The 16,883-nt window shown below is 39.0% G+C and overlaps 1 protein-coding gene across 2 annotated transcripts in view; it reads right to left on the bottom strand.

The window, feature by feature from the left end:
• Positions 1-321: 321 nt before the first annotated feature.
• The window catches only part of LOC140231385 (ras-related protein Rab-40C-like), a 70,600-nt gene continuing 54,038 nt past the window's right edge, over positions 322-16,883 (bottom strand). For both annotated transcript variants that reach the window (XM_072311512.1, XM_072311511.1), the window contains 3 exons: positions 12,804-12,942; positions 3,796-4,018; positions 322-1,347 (listed from right to left, as the gene is read on the bottom strand). In XM_072311512.1, coding sequence (XP_072167613.1) covers positions 1,112-1,347; positions 3,796-4,018; positions 12,804-12,942 — 598 coding nt within the window. In that variant the 3' untranslated portion in view covers positions 322-1,111. The remainder of the gene's footprint in view (positions 1,348-3,795; positions 4,019-12,803; positions 12,943-16,883) is intronic.

Genomic DNA, 16,883 nt, shown 5'->3' with positions numbered 1-16,883 from the left:
CAATGCGCATCTTGCATATTCTGATTTATGTCATTACCATCTCTTTTCATTTCTCTTTGATTTGGCAAATGAAAATCACTTGCTCCATTGGGCAAGTGAAATGAATGTTTATTGCCCCATTTTATTATGCTATCTACACAAGAGCAGCTATGCACATACTTTTCTTTTTTCCTTTCAGCCCTAAAACTGTTGTATCTCTAATGTGTATTACATTTTGAGGATTGAAAGGATCTGGCAAATTGGCAACATGATGAGTGAAGATACCACACAGCAAAGACTGAGACAGTCAAAAGATGGCACCCGGGCGTTTACAGTGCATGAGAACATGTTTTGGTACACACAGCATTGGTATGATGTGTGACAGCTACAATGTAGACCATTTCCTTGTCGTGTGATATTGAAAGAGTCATGAGCTGTTACATTCTCTGATTGGTTTTAATGGAACAGGGGCATTCCCTAGTTTTGTGACAATGTCACTGAAAAATTCTAAGCAAAACTTTTAAGGTTTGTAAAAGAGGAAGTCGTCTCAACATAACAAAACAAAGAACACTCATCCCCCCCAAAAAAAACAACAACAAGACAATAGGTTCTGATGACGTCACAATGAACGATCTGATATCAACCACAAAATGAGCTCAACACTGTGCCCCCACAGTGACTCCTTAAGAATGGCACAGGATCTAGTAACATGCCCTTAACACAATGACTAAGAAGGGCAATATAACAATAATGATACATATTATATCTCAATATAACAGATGATTGCATCTTATAAGGTTGTGGCAGAGAATACGCTCTATCATGGTCTCCAAATCCAGCATCGCTCTACAAAGGCTTCCTGGGTAAACTACTCAAGAGCGCACAGGGTTCCCAAGTGGCAAATTGTGGAAATCAAATCTTCCCATACAAAATGGAAATAGAGAAAAAGACACAGTTAAAGGAAAAAACAAGATATTGCAAAGCACATGCATTTTCTGTGAAGGAAACAGTAATTACAAAACACTAAGAAATGGCTCGCTTCTGTGTTTGTAAAATTGTTCTCTCAAGACAAGAGTCCATTGCTCTCCATGGATCCAGGGTCAAGCGGTCAACCACTGGACATCTCCGGCCGTCACGACACCACGCAGCTCTTTCGCGCTGAATACGGCGGGTCCTGGGCATTGAGAATCGTCCGCCGCTTTTTGGAGCGGATGTCTGGCGGAGGCAGCATGTACCGGTGCATGTGGTTGGCGTCGGCGAACGACTTCAGCCGCGATCGCAGGGAAATGGGGATTGGCAGCTTGTCAATGGCATAGGTTGAAGTACAGTTCACAATGGTGCGACAGCAACAGTCCTGAAGACTCAACACTGAGAGAAGCAAGGAGTAGAGGAGAAAAAATTTCATTTCATTTGAATTTCGTCCATTTTTTTTTCTGCCTGAAAACATAACTTCCATATTTTTAAGTAACACCACTAACATTTATATTATACTGGATGGCTATGAATGGGATACCGGGGAATATTGCACGAGTTAGGGCCAATATTGCACGAATTGAAGATGAGTGCAATATTGACCCTAACGAGTGCAATATTCCCTGCTATCCCATGAATCAAGGTCATCCAATATAATTATTATCATCTATACTATCAAGTAGAGCAAGCATAAACTGCTCAAAATTACCGGGCTTCTTCTCGTCTTTGAAGTTGACTCGCGGCAGTCACGTCCCAGCGCTGAAAAGGGGAAGCCCCTAAAACTGCATATGAAACAAGCAACTAGCAAGATGTTTGCGCGCTTGTGAATTGTAACAAAATGACGCGCACTAGTAGCAAGCGTTTGGGCATTCAGCAAGCGCTCGCGCAACAGACGAGACAGAATTGAATATGGTGTGATCTTGAACAGCAAGTAACCACGGTAGCCTATGGGAATTAATACGTTGGTCTATGCGTTTCGTTCAATATGCTCTGATATTGAACGGTAAAAAATGAGCGCACTACATCACGCGTTTTTAATGCGCCGCTAAAACGTCTTATATAGATGATAATAACCTATATTGCACTAATGGCCTACTATGACCAATACTGCCATGAAAATGATTAACAAGCAGCTGCTCAGACAAAAGCCATGCTGAAGAGAGACGTCAAGATTTGCTTGTGGATATTGAACATATCTCGTCTGAGGATACGTTCATTGGGCAAGAGTTGAGCCAAAGACCTCTCCCTTTAAAAGTTTAGAGCAATGTCTGTTATACCACTATGCTCATACTGTGACAGACGCTAAACTCTACCCTTCAAATGGTAGAAAGTTATCTCTTGAGGTCATTTATTTGCTTTGCAATGCATACTTGATATCGAAGTTGCCACGGGTTACAATTGTTTACGTCATTGCGCAAATTGTGTCACATAGACGCTGTAATTGCATTGCTGTTCTTCTTACCACAAGAGCTGTTATTTATTTAGAGGCTAACAAGCCAATTTCTTCTTGGGGCTCTGACAATATTGCTCAATGAAGGCCTTCCACTCTAATAATAAGTTAGCTTGATCATTGTCAACAGCCTAAATAGCCGAGTGCATGATGATACATCAAAATAGAATCGATCCAAAGATGGAAACAAAAATGGATAGGCTTGTTGCACCTTGAGCATCAACAGGAAGTGGTTAAATGGCCAGGGATGACCTTTTGACATGTCAATGACCATATTGTATAAAATTTTCCAAATTTCTTTCTCCAGTCATGCCGTCATATCAATGTGCGGTTATTCCTTGACAAAAAATAATGTCAACACTTCTATAAAGGGTTTTGATATCACCTCTAGGTTGGGCTGCAGTTTGGGTGATTTGAATGGAATTTTAGGAAAACTGTTCATATTGTTGTCAACACTTGGAATCATGCTTTTTTTTTTTTTTATGAAGGCCTTCCACTCTAATAATAAGTTAGCTTGATCATTGTCAACAGCCTAAATAGCCGAGTGCATGATGATACATCAAAATAGAATCGATCCAAAGATGGAAACAAAAATGGATAGGCTTGTTGCACCTGAAACATCACAATTCTTCACTGTTTTTATAAGACTTCATTGTTGATTGTGACTTCAATTACATAGTAAAATCCCGGCAAACGGGATTTTACTATATTTTTATCAGTATGAGATCTGAGAGAAAAAAGTTATAGAACTTTCAAGTTTCACATGTTTTCTCTTATTGAAGAATTGTGCTTTAAACTGCTAGTGGACAATGCAGTACAAAAATCATGCATCTGTCTCCGGAGTTTCAAATGTAATCAGAAGGCTTCCCCCCATTGTGTCCCACATTCACACTTGCTCATTACCATGAATTCTGGTGAAGACACTAGTGGAAGTTCAATCCAATTTCATTCTTATTTTGTAGTAGTCAGAAGACTGACCACACTTGTCTATGTTGTAGTGTATTGTATAATTCTGTGAACACATGACAATTTTGTCCATTGTTTCACTTTATCAAAAAAGCAGAGTGATATTCTAAAAGGAAATAAAATACGCTATCAACCTTAAAGAATTGCCAGTAGTTAATCCTTTAATGTCATCATCATTACCTTTGTTTGAATTCTGGTGAAGACACTAGTGGAAGTTCAATCCAATTTCATTCTTATTTTGTAGTAGTCAGAAGACTGACCACACTTGTCTATGTTGTAGTGTATTGTATAATTCTGTGAACACATGACAATTTTGTCCATTGTTTCACTTTATCAAAAAAGCAGAGTGATATTCTAAAAGGAAATAAAATACGCTATCAACCTTAAAGAATTGCCAGTAGTTAATCCTTTAATGTCATCATCATTACCTTTGTTTGTCCTCCATAACCTCTCCATCCCGTTGCGCTTCAAGACGAGGCGGGACAGCTCCGTCAGGGACTCTGTCACGTTGAAGTCGCACAGCGGGCTGACCTCGAAGTAGGCCATGTCGTTACGCAGGGCATACCCCTGGGCCTCCTCCCCGCTGACCTGTCTCTTGAAGGCAAGATGGAGGCGGTTGCCTACCAGGATCTTGGGCACACCCGGTGCATGCTGGAGTTTAAAAATGAAACCAAGGGAGCAATCATTGGTGGGTATTTTAAAGGTGGTGTAAACAATAATTGGACTAAAATTGGAAGTGTAAAAAGAGATGAAAACCTCAAAGCTCACCTTCAAAGTTGCTTTCTGATCTACTCCCCAGAATTACAGAACTACCCGTGAGGGGCAGCAGCCTCTATTTGCACAACATCATTGGGGAGTGTATATATGTACACATGTATCTCACAAAAGTAAATGGTATGAATTATGATGTCAGGGTATTACACAACTTCCGTCATTGATGTTACATTAACATATAGACCTCCTGTTTTTCAAACTTTTGTTTGTGTCCTTTAGAAGATAACTAGAAATGCCCATAAATTTATTTAAAGAACGTAAAAGCACATTGGATAAGGCTATACAGATGTACATGCATACTCTGCTCACACAGAGCAGACTCAACAGACAAGACATTTGCACTGTCATTCTTTGTTATTTACAGACAGAATATTTAAGAAATCGATATAACAGTGAGTAGGCCTACTTATCCATAAGAAATGTCCCCGAACTTTTTACCCAGAATACTCAGAACCCAGAAAATTTAAGCGTGTGTTCACTTAAGCGTGTGTTCACACACACGACTAAACCTGAGATTGCATGACTAATACAAATCTTGGAATCTCACAGCAATTTTTTAGAAATGTAAACGGCCCTATTCTTTCTCCATCTCTATCTCTCTACTCCCCTGGGCTGTGGGGGCTACAGCCACGGGCCAGCTTCCTGTTTGGGAGCACAAGATACCAGGCGTGCATATTTATCACACTAGACAGAGTCTGGTTACACAAAAAAGAAAAAAAAAAGAAGTAAATGATAATGTAAAAATGCTCGAACAAAAACAACAACTGTTTATCACTGCCCACCATGCTCTGTGCCCCTGGGGCCACGGCTGCATGGTTGCCTGCTTAAACCATCATGTACAATGTAAAACTGTACGCATAAAATTTAGCAGTGTTTATTGTACTAGCGGTATGCCCATGATTGCTCACACACCACAATGTGGAACATCCCACTATCTTAACAAAATATTTGTAAGCCTCAGCATTGTACGTCTGTGCAGAAGGAAGACCTACAGAATGATGAAGATTTCTTTCTGAGTTTGAATAGACTATAAAATATCCTATACTTCAGTATGAATTGGAAGTTGGTCACTGAGCTAGACATCAGTGGTAAAATAAAAAATGAAAAGAAAATGGAATGGACTGTTTTCACTGTTTTGTGTAGATGAAATAAAAACATGGCATTATTTCGTAAAATGTAGAAGCAGCTCAAATGCCTTTTGTCGATATATTGGCTCAGAAAATATGAAGAAATGTTATAATCAAAGTAAAATCAGCTGACTTCCTTCACAATATAACAAGCCTACTGCATCTGCCACACACTTTCACTTGACATAACAGCTACAAATGTATTACCCAAGACCAATATCAAGGCAAATTCAGGCATGATTACGCAAACCAAAGCATGAAACTTTCAGGTCAACACTGAATACACTTTGTAGGGCTCCACAAGTGAAGGTTCTTGCCCAGGGCCCTGTTGCATAAATTAAAAAGATGCACTCAAATATATTGTAAGTCAGAAAATCAATCGTAAATATTCTATCAGCCAATCAGAATTGAGCATTCACAAATTAATGTTTGATGATCTCACTTATGTTTGATGTCAACTTTTATGCAACATGGCCCTGACTCAAGAATGACATTTACTGTAAACACTGATTTTTTTCGCGTGATTAATTTTTCACGCTGAGCTGCTCATAAACAGACTGTATTTGCGGGTTCATGAATTTGCGCTGTGCAATTATCAACCCCCTCACAATGTGCAGAGAAAATTGTGAAGATATTTTCACAGGTTTTAAAATTTGCGCTAGCCAGAAGTTGCATGAAATATGCAAAAATTAATGTACGGCAAAAATGTCTGCGTTTACATTGGTGCAATAGCCCTCTCAGCATTAATGTCTCAAAATGCCATTGTCATAGTACAGGAACACATGTACATGATTGATACAAATGGTTGTGACACAATTGCAGAGTTAAAAATAGTTGTGATTGTAATAGCAACTCTTTGACCACTTCATCCATCACACTCTCTCAGTTTGACAGCGGAGGCACTCTTAGCGTCCAAACTTGGTCCAACAGCACTTGTGCTGCGATGACATGACTGAAACGAGAGAGGTTTTTTTTTCTGTTTTTCTACATTTTCATATCTCATTTCCTGAACAGATGTGCTCTCTGCAAGGGACTACATCAACATCGCCAGTCCCTGCAGTTGAGCTGGGTTGGTTCCTCCTCACGAAGGGCCCAATTTCAGGGATCAAGCTTTCAGGATCGAGCTCGAGGCACGGCAGAAAGTGAAAACAAATGTTTTGCGAGGTCTGTGGCAAGCACAGAGGAAACAAAGTGATTTCTGTATTTCAGACTCCATAAATTGAAAGCTCATCTGTTACGGGGGGGGGGGGGGGGGGACATCCATAAGTTAAAGAAAATCAGGTCAATAATGATTATCTTCCAGTCATGTGTGGGGAAAAATTCTGAAAGAGGCAATAAATTTCTATGGTGAGCTCCATTAGTTTCAAAACACTTTTACATACACAGTAATCTTCAACATTTATTCTTTCAGGAAAATCAGATAAATACCAGCAACTACTGGTGACTATATATGTGGGATGTCACAAATAGTTCGAGCATTTAACGTTGCCCCTGTGGCTTTTACTTTGCTCCAGTTTCTAGTCACCTGTGGACTAGCAGACCTATAAGCCTTGTTTTTGTTTGAAGGGGAAACGATACCTGCCCTTTAGGAAACCATCATAATCTCTCGATACAGCAACTTTTCAGATTTCAAGTCTTTGTTGAACAAGTTGTCTATCTGGAATAATGACATGCTGAACATGTCTGAAATATACTGACAGAAGCTGTTACTAAGAGGAAGTAATTTCTAATGGCAGTGGGGCTGTGCAAGAAAACAAATAGGCATTATGTGTGCCTGTTTGCAGCCTATTAAAATACTCTCATTTGTCAGATTTCACGAAGATTTTCAGTTACAGTAGATTTGCTACTCATAGTATCACTATATTCATTTCAAATAGACTTCAAGTTTAGGAGAGATTGCTATACCTATGTTATCATGTATTCTCTGTGACAGGTTATCAAAATGTAATGATGGATAACAAATTGAAAGATCCATGTTCTTTTTCTTTCTAATAGTATCCCTTTCACATAGGCCTACATTGTACTTACATGTACATTGTACAGTTGTATATTATCTCCTGCACACACACAGCTGGCAAAGGTTTTGTCAGTCAATTCTTAGAGCTCTGTTCTACTTAGTTCAAGTTAGGATTTCCTGAGAAGAAACAATCTATTGCCAGTAAATGTTTTTTCTCTAAAGCTCCTCAGGTCATTTCCATTTTCATTTGCAAGTGAAATCAGTCAATGCACCAGACACCAACCCCATATGTCTGACAGCTTCATAGGATTAAAGTGTACCAATACCCTGAGTATTATGTTTGCTATATTTGTAGAATATAATTCAAGGCATGTCATCTGCAAAACATTAACAATTTTTTTGCGACTCTGATTTTTATCTATTGGGGTTTAAATGTAAATTTCACAGAATATACAAAATCATATTAAATGACTTGAAATAGGCTAGTCAATCATCCAATTCCTTCAATTGAATGATCGCACTATCAATTTTTTTTTTTTGCAAATACGTCTTGAACAATAGTGATATGCGGTGCCTGTGCGCAATCACCAAACTAATTGATATGGAATCTTAATATTATTCGCAAAAAACATATGCCTATATACTGTAGCTAGAACTTGCATGCACATCAGTACTGGTCCTTACGGAGCAGAACTTAAGCGCACAGAGCACAAGTGCCAAAATCTTATAGAGATATGATCTGATTTATTGAAATATGTATACTTTCAGGGGCTATACTGTGAGTCTACATCAGTTTGAGAGTCTATATATAAAACGAATCGGCAACACCTGTATGAACGGGGAATCCTTATTCTGACATAATATATACTCCTTGCCAAAGGATGTGGGAACATCCTATGTACCTGACATGCATGTAGATGCATAAATGTTCCAAACTTACACCAACCCAGGAGAAAACTGGCGTGTAGCCCCTCAGATTTGATTTGAGAATTTCAATCGATTTGCATCTTAAAGTCAACTGCTGTCGGAAAGTAATAACACAACGCAAACTTGAGATGAAATTCCCCTTCCGCACCCCCATCAATTGCTTTCCCCTTCCTTTTTTCTTTTTTTTTTCTTTTTTTTGTGGGAGCAGATCAGAGTCTGCAACTCGACTCCACGGTGGTGAAATATACATGGCATTAGAGGACGATTGGATGGAATTTGAGTGATTTAATCTCTGTAATCGAATATCTTCATCAAATCTTCCCCGGATCCTTCGAGTGATGTGTGTGTGTGTGTGTGTTTGTGTAAGAGAGAATAGTTCACATCTTTCTACCGATGTGACGCTTGGCCTACGATTATGGTGAGAGGGAGGATGTATTTAAAGCCACCATCAAAAGGATATCAACCCATAGAAATCATTTTCAAGGATCTTACCGGTATCGTCCCTATTAGATTGGGAGGGGAGAAGGGGAATGGATTGGCTTGAATAGTAACTCAGAGATATATATCAAATTTTTGAAGAATGTTGCTAATATAGCATGATATCTGTCATAAAGATCTTCACGCACAACAATGTGGAAGGACTGTATACAGAGAGTATATCATCTATCATAATCATTTCAGCAGATGTAGACAATTCTCCTTTGTTTGGGGGGAGGTACATTAGGCCAAAAAAAGAAAAATTGTTGCATTGGCGTAACCCGCCCGACCTAAAAATTCCGCCGACCCCATGTTTTTTTATAATTTTTTTTTTTTGCTATCGATATCAAATATCTTGTTGATTGCGATCGCGATCGCACAAACCCGGAAGTGGAAACGGCTCTGGGGATATCGGATGTACGAGGGAGAGATCTAGCGCCTCGCATAAGCCTTCCTTGATCAGTACGTCATCTGTTTCCAACACGGACACGTACTCTAACAAGATTCAGTGTATACGTAGCATTCAGACTGCGATGTATTGTGCACAGTTTTGCCATAGGTTTCTTGTGTGGAGAACTTACACGAATCTGTATATGTGGGACTGTAATAGAGATCGCCGTGTGCGATGAAAAGATCGTACATATGGGTCAATTTGCATCTATCTTATCCAAGTCAAAATAGTAAAATATGAAGTGAAAACATTCAGGATAGGGATTTCAACATCTTTAAATTCTGTGAAGGGGTATAATTCCAGTAATATCGGCCTCATAAATGATTTGTAGAATAGATGAACACAGCACATTCGGTGCAGCAGTTGTAACTGTTTACTGAGCTGAGCACGAGTTTTACACGTAAAATGCAGGTAGCAAAAAAAAAAAAAAAAAAAAAAAAAAAAAAATCCGCCCGACCGACCCTATTTGAAAATCTCATGTTATGCCAATGCAACAATTTTTTTTTTTTGGCCTTAGACAGACTGGAAAATGCCACAAAATTTCCCCTCCACCCCCCCCCCCCAAAAAAAAAAAAAGAAAATAAAAATAACAATAATAATAATTATGATAAATACATACATAAATACATAAATAAAATATAGAAAATAAATAGATAAATAAATACAAACAAAAAATCTAGGTTGCATGGAATGCCTAATCGCTAACAGCCTAAAATTAATACATTGGACTTGAACTTTGACACAAGTTCATCTCACAGAGTGTGTGCCATGACCAGAAGAAAAAGGGTGGAACTACAGGTGCTTGAAAAATGGGATTACAACCATCCACATTATTTGCATTCATTACCTTAAAGAACAGATAGATGGACCTGATATAGTCACCTCAGGTGAGTAAATTTGTTTGATCAAATTGTTAATACTGAGCTTTGTTACCTTAGGTTCGATTATGAACACTATAATATTTTTGTGAATTAGGTAACATTATATTATCAACATTCTGTCTTCCTGTATGGTTTGCCATTTTCTGTCATTTTAAAGCGTACTCAACTCTTAAATCATCACTATAAAACCTACATTCTACAAGCTTCTACTCTTTGGTAGTTCCTCATATCATTACATTGTTCATATTTGTTTATTTATCAATTTCCATGTAAAATTGAATATTTTGTGCTGTACTTCTCTCCTGAAAACAAATGGAATGTAAAACTGTACAAAAAAGAATAGAAAAAAAAAACACACATTCCACAAGCTTCTTCTTTTTGGTAGGTTCCTCCTATTTCATATTATTGATATTTGCTTATTCATTAATTTCCATATGAAATTGATTATTTTGTGCTGTACTTACCTCTTGAAAACAAATGGAATGTGAAATTGTATGAAATGAGGAATACGGAACAATGAATTTTAAAAAACACACAAAAACAAACAATATAAATTGCTTGTGACCCAACATCTGCTTTTCTCCAAGTCAACACAGTCACATTTCGTTATCTTTTGCTATCAAGGATGGATGGGTTGCACTTAAAGTTCCGAGCGTGGCCTTCGGATTATCTGGGGATGCATCGCACTTGCTGATATTATGCCGCATGCACTGAATACCACCCTTAAAGTAAAACAATGAGGACACCGCGTACAGACTGTAAAGGTGATGTCATTGGCAGAGGCAGGCATCTCGAGTAAACAAGGACAAATCGCCGCTGCGTAACTCCTCGGTGTCGCTTTCCCCACTCCGCGGAATTATCCCGTCAACTTGCATAAAGCTTCCACTCAGTCCTCCCTCTCCGTGTCTTTTTTCTCTTCTTCACTGCTCATCTTCTATCTTTCTCTCCCTCACCTTCTCCTTCTTGATCCTTTCACATTTTCTCCCTTCCCCTTGTCAGAGGCAAAAAAAAAGCCAACTGCCAGAGATGCTTCAGTCCCCGAAATCAGTTGTTGGATCAGGTGATTGAGGGCGATATGACAGCAGTGTGCGTCACCGCAATGGACAAATGAAAGCGCACCGATCTTGAGAGACGAGATCACGGCACGAGCGACAGAGGTCCATGTCCCATGAGGTCAACTAGGGGCAGGACAGGATCATCAACACTTTCACTTAACACTGCCTCACATTTCAGAGGGGTGTTGGGTCTTATGCTCGTGTGAACAATTTCGATGATTGATGGACCGCTGGCCAAATGGCAGCCAGCGGCAACAGGACTCAAGCTACAGTATAAAAGAACCGAAAAACTTCCGCCCAAGATAATACTTCACTTTCTTTAGACTGACCCTTCACGGATATGTTTAATGGTATCACCATTCTTTACTGGATGTTATTTAGGTTATTTAACAAGCTTGGGTACAGATAATTTAAAAATCTACATAATTTACTGTCAAAAAGTGCTATAATCTCTAAATACTGACACATACATCATATGCAGCATAAATGTAGCCAACACCATCAGTACAATTGTGACCGTGCACCTCAAAACGAACATAAAGTCGCACACACTGATTTTGCGTGAGGACTGAAAATAAGTAAAATGGGTCAACCTAGCCGAACTTGACTTTTTCATATTTTCTGAAAGAGCGGGTCTTCTTTTACATTATGCTAAAATTTGGTATCATAAAACGGGTAGGAAAGTGTGTGTTTTTAGCAGTTTATCTCGAGCATTTTTTGGTAAAATAGTGTGATTAGGTGTGTCTTTAGAATCCCTTCTTCATTTCTGAAAAACCTTGTCCACACTCTTCACTTTCAACTCGAATAACTTTTGAAAAGATAGTGCTACTGCTTTGAAAGTTGGCATTAATTATGGACAGAATGTGTTAATGAGGCATGCTTAATTTCAGTTTAATCTGATAATCACTTCATTGTTGTTACTCTGGTGGTTTACTTCCTGCGTTTTGTCCCATTCATCGCACAGCCAGCACGGTTTGGTAAAGATTAAGCGCTTGAATAGACACAATGTACTTCAGAGCCTCTTTTCTCAGTTCACACTTTTCCTGAGTTTGTGCTTTCTTTCCAATATTTAGATAGGTTAGGAGAGTCCATTTGATTTGAGTTATACATCATTTTAAAGCTTAAAGTCTGCTCTTTCTAAATATGGTCTTAACTAAAAATTCTTGTCTGGCGACTTTTTGTTTGTTTTGAGGTGCAGGGTCACAATTTATCTTAAATTATGTCCCATGGGGGGGGGGGGAGGAATCAACTACTATTTTCAAAAGATATTTTGCTTTTTCCATGTACTCTTTATTATCTACTGCTGGCCTCCTAATGACCAGCTGCTGTAAATATGTCTCCATAAAAGTCACTCAGAATTTTTAAACAAGCACTTGACATGGACTTTTTGGTGGGAAAAGTACTCATTCTGAGTACTTGATCTACAAAAGAAAGACAAGAATAGCATTTTGCAACATTACAAGAGACCTTTCTACATCATGTGACACCACAATCTCATCCCCCTCATTACATTTCTGGAAGGTCAAAATGGGCAAGTAGCTTTAAAGGCACTTCAATTTCAAACATGACCGCAAAACTAATAATGATCAAAAATATACCTCAAATTGGAAAACTTGGAAAGTGCTCTCTCACAAGCCCTGCTCAGGAGAGGAAGTTTTTTACAAGAATAACATTTTGCCACATTGCAGGAGATTTATTTACACTACGTGATACCGCAAGCACAATTACATCCACCCCCCTCATCATACTGTCGCGGTTAACCAAGTTGACAGTTCTAATTTCAGTACCTCATTGATTTCCCTGATCCATCTGTCTATGCCGTCGAAGGACCACCTATTCGTGATGTCGTAGACGAGGAGAATGCCCTGGGCACCACGTGAGTACGACCGCAGAATCGTACAAAACCGCCCTTGTCCTGACGTGTCCCTGCAAAAGATGGAAAGAGACAAGTGCGAAAGGACACACGTAAACCAAACATGCATAAATCACATGATCCTGATTTGAATTTTGTCCACATTAACATGACAACCTTTCGTGTTACATTCACTTGCAACATCCTTGGGGATAAAAAGGACACACACGGAACTTGAAAGGACATTTTTAGCATAGAATTAATAATGCAAAAATCACATGGGTATGCCTACGAAAATGTAATTTACAATCATGTCGGCCTACAAATGAGCAAACATAAGATCAAAATTTCTCAGTCCCAAGCAGGAAAACTAGGAAAGGAAACAGACACTTTCTAAAATACAACACATCTTAAAATAATGTTGTTACAAAGCCATCACATGAACATGATTCCTTCTTAAAGGGGAAGTTCCCCCAAAAACATTATGTGGTTTTATTTTATTTATTACTTATATACTATTTTTTACATGTTCAGCACATGCACAAAGACAAGAAGAAACAGTATTATTGTAAATTATATGCATTCTGACAAAAGTTCAGTCAAAACTGGAGTACAACAAACAGTTGTAAAGTGAAGATCAACTTGTCAGATATACTTCTACGTCATTGATATGTACTACATAAAAGTGTGTGCTGAAGCCTACTCAACTCAAGCAGCCTCGAGCAGTCTTTCAGCTCAGAATTTTAAACAAACAGAATACAGAAAAGGAGATCAAGTTTGATCGGGCCTATAGGGGGTGGTTCACAGCCTCCCATTGCACTCATTAGCAAAAATTTTCTGAGGCAGAATCACGATCCTAAACGCATTTGAGGCATTTTCAAGGGTTAGATGAACGCAACCATGTTTTCAAACACGTTTAGAAACGCCGTTTTGAAACGCCTTTCAAAGGGCATTTTGAAACGCGTTTGAGACCACGATCGCCGTTCTGTGAGTAGATAAACGCAATGCCGTTTTGAAACGCATTTATATCTCTAGGTCAAATCCCAGCTGTTTCCGGTTGTGCTCTCTACCCATTATTTGTGTGTGACTGATGAGGCATGTTTGGTGATACGCAGTTGACCTTTACTTCCGGGGTCAAATGGCGCAAAGCAGCTGTGCAGTGACAACACTCGAATCACGATTGTATGGTTAGATTGTATAGTTAGATAAACACGGCACCCCGAGAATCGCGTTTCAAACCATGTTTGCAAACACCATTCCAAACGCATTTTGAAACGGATTCTCTCTCTCAAATTAGATAAACGCAGCCTAAGTCTCATAAAATTTTGTTAAAAGTGGATAGTAGTTGCATATATCTAATTGTCACAAGAGTCTAGCACGTAGCACTAGATGTATATCATGTGACCTTGGATAGGATCAAAAAGTGAAAGTTCCCTTAACTTCAGTGTCTCATGTTTGGTTAAGACCTTGAGTGCTAGTTGGACTATCACTTGTCATAGGAGAGTCTAGGATGTCAATGTTAATGCATGTGATGGATGATGACGGAGTGATAATGCACAATGGACTGGCGCAGTCCTAACTCCTACCTCCACTTTTTATTGGCGAGAATATAAAACTCTCATAATGTTCTTGACACAAGCACCGAAAATTTTCACCACTAAATTAGTACGCTTCATGAGGGAAACAACAGAGAGAAACCACAACAAATCTACTTGTTGCCGTGGTGAGCATTCTCGTAAATGCCTGCAGTTAGACAGTGGATAGATCCGTAAATGTTGACTGGCTGAATCTGGTTGAGGCACAGCCTTTTAAATCTATGAAATATTTATCCCGGCTATTTCTACATTCAGGCCACTCCAGATGAGCCTTGTTGAATGTGGGACATACTTCGTTTCATCTCACTTAAAAAAAAAGAAAAAGACAAGAACGCAGGGGTGCATCGGCCACGTAAGTGGCACAGCTCGCAGGCAGGTGGCCGCATACATCAATGCATTAACATTTACTTGTGTTGACTTTCTGTGTTTCAGGGGTGCACTTTTTGCCCGTGGATGCCCTGACAAGCATTCACTGGAGACGGATCACCATGGAAATGAAAGGATACACTGATATAGACTGATGCAAGAAGAGAGAGGGCAGGAAAAGAGACAAGGAGGGAGAGGGAGGGGAAGAATGAGGAGGAAAAGGGGGAGAGAAGGGGGTGGAGGAAGTGGGCAGCTGAGAGTTAGGGCTGGATAATAGAGAGATGAGGGAAAGGAATGGAGAAGAGTCAGATAGGGGAAAAAATAATAGAAGGGGATGATGAAAACATTCAGTTGTACATATCACATGCAAAGAAAAACAAAAGAGACAGATGTGTAGTTGCAGTTAGATAGTATTGTAAATGCATTTGTGTGTTTGGAAAGTAAGGCTTTGATGAAACACAACAGTATTTCAGGGAAAACATATCTGACAATCAAAATGCAATTAGATGAGATTGAATTTGAAATCATACCACTATTACAATTTAATGGAAAAATCAGCAATCACTAAAACTTATGAATCAAAACATTGCAACATAATCACCAAACTCAGCGTACTGAGTAGTGTATATATTTGAAGTTTGACAACCCATACCAGCACACAACATTCAAATGGGCTGACGCAAGACCAGAAAACCTCTTATTACGGACTCCTCTATTAGGGGTAGGATGAGTAGGATCAGAGGCAGTGTCAGTAAAAGTGGAAGATGAAAGCAGTGGTAGGGAAAAGAAAAACACAACAACAATCAATGTTAAAATTCGGTTTAAAAAGAATTGAAGTATACGTTATGAAGATAGAAGGGGGAGAAGAGGGGTGTAGTTGAGGAAGGTATTCATGCATAGCCAGTCATCAGGCCTAGATGTAAACTTAGTTTGTGTTCATTTCTGCTTCAGTTCACTCATCTTCGGCCTGCCGCAATGGTCAATTCCCTGGCCGATCCTTGCCAATGCAAACTGACCGATTGCAAATTGTGGTGGAAAATTTCAGAGGCACAGAAAGTGCACAGACCGCAATTGAGCACACATTCTTTTTTTCTGAAACTAATCCCAAGGCAATGCTAAATGCACAACTGTATTACTTGTTGTGGGGTGAATTACCAGAGTAGTAATATCTTCAAGAATAGATTAGCAGTTCACTGCTCCAATTTTCTTGCCATCTTTTTAAATAACTTGCAGTAATTCCCATATAATGCTATGCTTGGAGGCAAATTGGAGTAAACTACGGCATGGCAAATTTAATGCGGTGCACCAATCAAGTCTTGAGGGGTGGGTGCACATAATATAAGCGAGCTAAAAATCTCTCCTACACAGGCACCGCAGACGGTTCATACTCTCCAATCCCTCCGTCATGAAAGTCAGCCTCAACAGGATGCCCATACAGGATAAGTTGTCAAAAAAAAAGTTGAAATGTTTTCATAAACAGAAGGTGTTTTTTTTCACTATTCCACTGTAATTGCTTTTAATAACTTGCAAAATATCTCTCCTAATAGCAACAGCATATAAGATTACCTGCAGTGTCATTATGGCTTACACTAGAAGCGTATTAATCATTATCATGCACATGATATTGACACAAGTGACATGATCATGCTGAAATGCTTCTGTTCAGAGGTTGTATTAACTGAGCAGACATTGGCAAGGGACTGAACCAAAAATAACTTCAACATCTTATGCTGAATTTTTTATGTTTCCTGGTTGAAGGGGGAGGGGCATTTGCCTAAACTTGAAACGCAGAGATGGGGGAGATATCAGGTTTCATCGGCGCTTGAAAAATTGGACAGTCTACCTCAATACAATGCCCTCAGCTCACATCTCCTTCTCATCTTGAGCAGACCATTAAAGGGGCAATATAGTTTTGGTTGAGATGGGGATTCAGGTTTTAACTTTTTGCAAGATAATTAGAAACCACATATATGAAATATGATATATGAAATATGAGCATATATAATTCTATGAAACTGATAGTATATCTGATGATAATCGGTTTCAAAATGGCT

Source organism: Diadema setosum, chromosome 8, assembly GCF_964275005.1.
Source record: "Diadema setosum chromosome 8, eeDiaSeto1, whole genome shotgun sequence".
NCBI lineage: Eukaryota > Metazoa > Echinodermata > Echinoidea > Diadematoida > Diadematidae > Diadema > Diadema setosum.
This window is presented reverse-complemented; position numbering and strand designations above follow the sequence as displayed.